The sequence below is a fragment of the Paramacrobiotus metropolitanus genome, unplaced genomic scaffold, assembly GCF_019649055.1.
Source record: "Paramacrobiotus metropolitanus isolate TYO unplaced genomic scaffold, Prichtersi_v1.0 Parri_scaffold0000519, whole genome shotgun sequence".
NCBI classification, from domain to species: Eukaryota; Metazoa; Tardigrada; class Eutardigrada; order Parachela; family Macrobiotidae; genus Paramacrobiotus; species Paramacrobiotus metropolitanus.
In genome coordinates, this window is record NW_026570739.1 from 1 (window position 1) to 5,972 (window position 5,972).

At 48.0% G+C, this 5,972-nt stretch overlaps 2 protein-coding genes across 2 annotated transcripts; both read left to right on the forward strand.

Moving 5' to 3' along the window:
* Positions 1-2,422: 2,422 nt before the first annotated feature.
* LOC129602503 (uncharacterized) lies at positions 2,423-3,987 on the forward strand (the record flags this gene model as incomplete). Its single annotated transcript, XM_055501531.1, has 1 exon — positions 2,423-3,987. A coding segment is annotated over exon 1 (1,383 nt), but the record flags the coding sequence as incomplete, so codon positions are not given.
* Positions 3,988-3,994: 7 nt separating this feature from the next.
* On the forward strand, positions 3,995-5,751 carry LOC129602504 (uncharacterized). Its single transcript, XM_055501532.1, has 2 exons — positions 3,995-5,116; positions 5,187-5,751. The coding sequence occupies exon 1, from the start codon at positions 4,029-4,031 to the stop codon at positions 5,046-5,048; it is 1,020 nt and encodes a 339-aa protein (XP_055357507.1). The 5' UTR covers positions 3,995-4,028; the 3' UTR covers positions 5,049-5,116; positions 5,187-5,751.
* The last annotated feature ends 221 nt before the right edge of the window (positions 5,752-5,972 follow it).

The following is a 5,972-nucleotide window of genomic DNA, read 5'->3' on the forward strand; positions in this document are numbered from 1 at the left end:
AAGGTCAATCGCAAGGTGATGGAGGAAGCGATGACGATGCAGCCGGTCTATGCGTCGACGATGAAAGAACGCAAGGACAAGGCTGATAAAGAGAAGAAGAAAAGGGATACTTCTGTCGAATCGGCGAAATCGGAAGTCAGCGTCGCATCGTCGAAGTCGTCAATAAAAGAGAAAGATACAAGAAAGAAAGGTCAGAGAGACACAAGAAAATCTGACCCCAGCTTGGCAGATTATATGGATGCACAGAAGAAACCAAAGGTCACTGCCAGGAACACTCTTATCGGACGAGTCGATGCAGCTGACATCGTGAACTGGAGACCTGTCGAAGGGGACAGCGAGTTGGATTACACGGATGACGAATACGATGACCGATTCTTCGTCTGCGAGTCGAATGAACAAACAACAATCGAAGAGATTGACGAAATCCTCATCGGAGCAACAGCAGATTGGGGAAAGGCGACGAGATCAGTTACATCGAAATTCAGAAAGGACGTCAAGGCGTACTGCGAAGAGACGAATAAAAGACTGCCGCAGAGCAAGTACAACGCCGTCCTGGAATACGCAAGGAGCACAGGAAAAGTCCTCCAGAAACATCCGAAATATGGCTCCAAAGCGAAATTGTACATCACCGGGAATAATAATGAGCGGAAGTTGGCTACAGCAAACGCAGATATCCGAGAACGGATTGAACGCGCCATTATCGGGATGTGCAGTCCGATGGGCACGACGAAACACCGTATGGCGCAGTTCATTAATGGAGTCTGGAGCAAAGAGAAGGGAAATGCTTCAGTCATTGAAAGGTCACTCGGAAGAGCGCTAACACAGATGGTGGCGGAAAAGAAGCTGCACACCACAAACCCGCACAAAGGTGTTACCATCAGATACAGTTCATTGAACGCCGTCCCAGAAGAACTGAGACAATACAAGAAGGAAGAGATGAGCGAAGATACGACCATTATATTGGATCCGAGACTCGATGCGGAATGCCCCATCTTGAGTCAGATCAAATTGGACAGTGAAAAAGCGGCAACTTCATCGAAGAAAGAGAAAGAAGAGCAAATAGAGGAATCAATGGTCGTTGAAGAAAATGTCGTTGAACAAATAGAGGCAGAAACGGTAGAGAAGGGTGAACCGAAACTGCATGCGCCGAAATCGGCTGAAGAGGCTATTGCGTTGGTGGGACCACCGAAACCGATGTCGGTACAGGAAGCACTTGCTGCGGTACGAAGCCAAAGGGCAAGTGGATCCAGTTCAGCAGCATTGACATCGTTAAAGGCTACACACGAAAAAAGTGACGCAAGGAAAGACAACGTTAAAGGTCATGCTGCGGACGAAACAGCTAAAGGTCATCAGACTTCAGCGCAAAGTGGAGTCGAGGAGAAAGGTCATCCGAGCTCAAGTCATGGAAAGATGGGCCAGCCTACTGGATCGCAACCGCCGGTAGAAGCTACACAGCAAGTGCAGTCCCCATCGCAGAAAGAGGAGACGGACGACGAGCTAAACGAGAGTAACGTCCCGTGGATGACAATTTACGCTGCGATCGGTGCAGCCCCGTCGAGAGAAATGGATAAGACGGATATTTCAAAAGCATTCGGCGACGCCGGAGTCAGCAGGACACAAGTCAACAAGCTCATAAAAAGAGCGTATAAAGAAGGAAAGATCGGTGTACGATACACGAATACGAATCAACCGAACTACTACATTCCTCCGGCGGAAGAACAACGAAAGCAGAGACCGAAACCAGGTCCCCAGGCTTGGAAGGACGCTTTGACTAAAGATGCCATGCAGAACATAGGCGGGACTAACGGGTTCACCGCAGAAGACCTCTCCAATTACATGGCAGTTCAGTATGATTCCGGCCAAGAAAATATGAACGGGGATCGATTCAAGATCCAGAACGCGTTGGACAGTTTGGTCAAAGACGGAACCATCAGAACATGGAAGAAGGATGGAGTCGACCAATACGACTGGATCGCGAAAGCGTAAAACGGAAGAACATGTGTGGGAGGAAGGTCCACCACACAAAATGAAGGATCAGAATCAGAAATGAGAAGGAAAAGGAGCAGACCGTAGTTCTCAAATTACTTTCGAACCACACTCTGCAAAAAGAGTTGAATTAGCGAAGGGGCTAATTTACTTAGCGAATGGGCTAAGATGAGAAAGGTCACCATACAGTTGAGAATGGTTCAGTCAAAGAAGGATGACAAAGGTCATCATGAAACAACGAGAAAGTCTCAGCTCAGCACTGCATAGCCTAGTTACTATAGGCGTAAAAATAGGCGTTGAGAAGGGTTAACGTAAAGGTCATAGCATTATAATGTTTGAGATTGCAGGCTGAGACATCAGAATGGCTGAACGGAGCCAACCCAACCAGAACGTGGCGAAAGGGACAAAGACCAGCGGTAAAGAAGGTCACGGGGGATCCTTTAACGAATTATAATGAGGACTGCCCGGATTGTAAACGAAACAACATCCTGTCGAACGAACGTTTTCCATGCTGGCTTTGCGTGGTTGCAGTACCAAACCAAGCAGTAGTGGTACCAGAAGAGGCGAGAAGGGGGTAACCTCGATGTGTTCCGGCATTTGGTTACGGGAGACACATGGATGAAACTGTCACCAGAAGACCGGATGATATTGGAAGATAAATACAGAATGTGGGTCGGACGCAGACCGGGATGGGATATCACCCTTGAACCGCCGAAAACACCAGAAGCGGATGCGTTCAGGAAGAAGTTTGAAGAAGACACGATGAGAATGGTACAGGAAAAGCGCGAGGCAGAGCGAAAGCGGCTAGAAGAAAAAGAGAAAGCTGCGGCAGAGAAGGGTTTAGCCGAAGCAGCTAAAGGTCACGCACCTGCCCCATTTGCGATATTGAAGAAACAAGATGAAGGAGAAGCAGCTGTAATCAGACAGTCGCTGATACAGCAGATTGACATCATCTTGCAAGATCCACTCGCGGTATCGAAAGAGGAATACAAAATCTTCCTGGACGAAAAGGTCAACCTAACGAAAGGAAACAGACCATCCCAGGTTATCAAAATCGCGATCGAAGAACGAATCGACAGGATGCGAAACTTTCGAAAAAGAGAGAAAGATGTGGTTGAGGCCCTTCGGAACTTCAAGAAAGAGGAGTTCAAACGCCCAAAATCGCCTCAAAGAGATGATCGCAACCGCGGCTATGAAAGGTCATCAGACCGCTCCCGAGAAAGGTCATGGGACAGACATCATAACGACCGATACAGTGGATACGCGAGAGATACGCGTACGTCGGAGCAAAAGAGAAGGGATGAAGAACGTATCCGACGTGAAAAAGAACAAAGAGAAAAGCGCCGCCAAGAAGAAGCGGAAGAAAAGCGCTTGGCGGAGGAATACAGGAAAATCAACGAAACCTGTAATAGGCAGCAGGAGAAGGAACGGGCTGCTAAGGAAACGCAGAATCGCGATTCACAGAATCGAGAAGGAAGAAGTGAGGGCTCGAGTAAATCAACATCCTCAAAGGGGCCATATGATCAAGAGTGGGTCCAGGATAACTTGAATATGGATGATTATGAGTTTGGAGACAAATCTTACAACAGCAAAAGGTCATCCAGCTCAGAAAGCCACCGCACGCCTAAGAGCCCGCGCAGAATGCAATCAGTAGTTCATTCTGTTTGTTCAACGTTCAAGTCAGCCGAGAAACAACCGGCACAGCAGATGGATGAGGTCATGGAATGTAGTCCAGCATCCTCAAATGTCATTGAAGTCCATGGAGACGAGGACATGCGACCGTCGAGACGAAACATCATCTTCGATCTGGAGCGACAACTTACAAGCGCAGAGACGGCGAGTAATGCACCGCCAGAATCGGAATCAGAGAAGGGCGACCAGAAAGGTCAATCAAAGGTCACGGCTCCGAGGAGACAATCCCTACAAACCATTGAGCTGGTATATGAAATGAACGACATCATGGAACAGACGAACGAGATTTGCCGTTCAGTGGGCATTGCCCGGATAATAAAGAAGAATTCGATAAGGTGTACTGGCTTCTCATGAACTTGCGCCAGGTCATCAACGATTCGGGATATGCGAAGGAGTACGAGTATGGGCAATGGGAAGATCTGATCATAACGCAAGAGTCAGCGAATCTTCATTACTTCCCGACGAGAGAATGCGGCCTTGTCAGTTTGATCGACCTGAGTCTCTTGGAAACACCGTTGGACACACCGGATCCAACAGGAATGACACAGTTCCAGTATAGAGACATCAAGGAAAGACGTCTGCACGTGGCACAATTTGTGTTACGCCATGTAAATCCGGCGCTGAGACTCCTCGCAGGAAGGGCTGCGTTGGGATTAGTGGTGAAACCAGATTCGCCACCTGATCACCGTGCTACGATCCAAAAGATTTTCGCAGCAAGGCTTGGCCATTACGAAACGCACCACCAATTGAGAAAGAGCGCTCAAAGAGGCACGGAGATACCGCCGGCACTGACTGCGCAGGTCATAAAGTTGGGAACGCCAGTTGCGAACTTTAATTCTTCGGAAACGGCCAAGAAGCAGCTAAAAGACGTCCAGAAGGCGATGAAATTCGACGATAGCCTGCGACGTCAAGCGCAAATGCATGCTCACCGATGTGCGGAACGGATCAGAATCACGATGGGAACACGATTCATTCAGCCGTCCGACTTCGTCTATGATTTCATCCAAGAGATCAGCGTTAACAAAAGCAGCTATCGACCGGAACTTGCGCGACAGCCGCAGGACAATGAGATGAGTCGACGTGGACGAAGAAACCAGCAGCTGCACTTGGATTATGTCGAATTGTGCAAAAGGTCACGAGACAATCCATATGATGAAGGATTGAAAGCGCGCATGGTCGACGCGAGAGATCACCTGATCCGTATCCAACGCAGACGTGACCGAAATCGTCACAGTGCTACTAGCAGCCGGAGCGAAGGAGACGAGCTGCAGGAGAGGGAAAGGGAACCTCGAGATCGAACGTCTGATCGTAATGAAAAAGAAAGACGACGTTTCGATCGGAACCGCGACAATGGTTCAAATGATCAGTGATGACCTTTAGGGCATCGCTGATGTGCTAGTTACGGCCATCAGTCGGCAGCACGAGAATGGTGATAAAGGTACAGTATCAGGGCGAAGGAGACATAACTTGTTGAACTGTCATATCGTTTGTGTTTCTATTGGTTTCAGAGTTTTGTTGCAGAGGATCAAGGCGATCCGAAATATGGGGAGTTACGGAGGTCATCCGGCCCTCGAAGCAGGAAGAGTAACGGCGCTAACCGGCCTTCCTCATTACATTTAAAACGTCACTTTTAGAGTGTAGTTGCGGCCTACTGAGTCGGCACACTCTCGCGGAATGACAGAAGCCACAAGGGTGAAAAAGAGAAAGAGTTCAAGAAAATAGGAGTAAAACTTTCAGATGTTGAGGTTACGGCGATCACCGGCCTCAAAAGAAAGAGGAGTTACGGCGTTAACCGGCCCTCGAACCTGGTAAGGAAAAGAAAAAGTGCGCGTCAATTTGCACTACACGGGAAAGAAAAGGATGTGCGATCGAAGAAAATGGTTGAAAAGAAGGATGACCTTTACAAGGGAGGCAAGCAGAAATGCTTGAAAGCCAAAAATCGGCTAAGTTCCTCCATGACCTTTAATATGGAACTCATTATGGAACAATGGATGACCTTTTGGGATCGTCATGGCCCAAACGAGTCGCACATCAAAGAAAAAGGGATGACCTTTGAGAACTTCACGGCTCAAGAGAGTCATCGAGAAAAGAGAATGACCTTACCAGGGAGGAAGCATTAAGCTTGTCTTTCAAGACGTCCCTCCATGTCCAAGAGGAAGAATCTCATTTTGCAGAAGTCGTACTTGATACGCAATTATTCCAAAGAGGAAGCATCAGTATTGCAAAAAGTCGTACTTGATACGCACCTTATTCCTTAAAGCGGATCTCTCATTGTGATGAAAAGATTGCTCAAC

Excerpts from the sequence above, each read along its gene's own strand:
- LOC129602504 (XM_055501532.1), top strand. The coding sequence starts at position 4,029 with ATGAACTTGCGCCAGGTCATCAACGATTCGGGATATGCGAAGGAGTAC.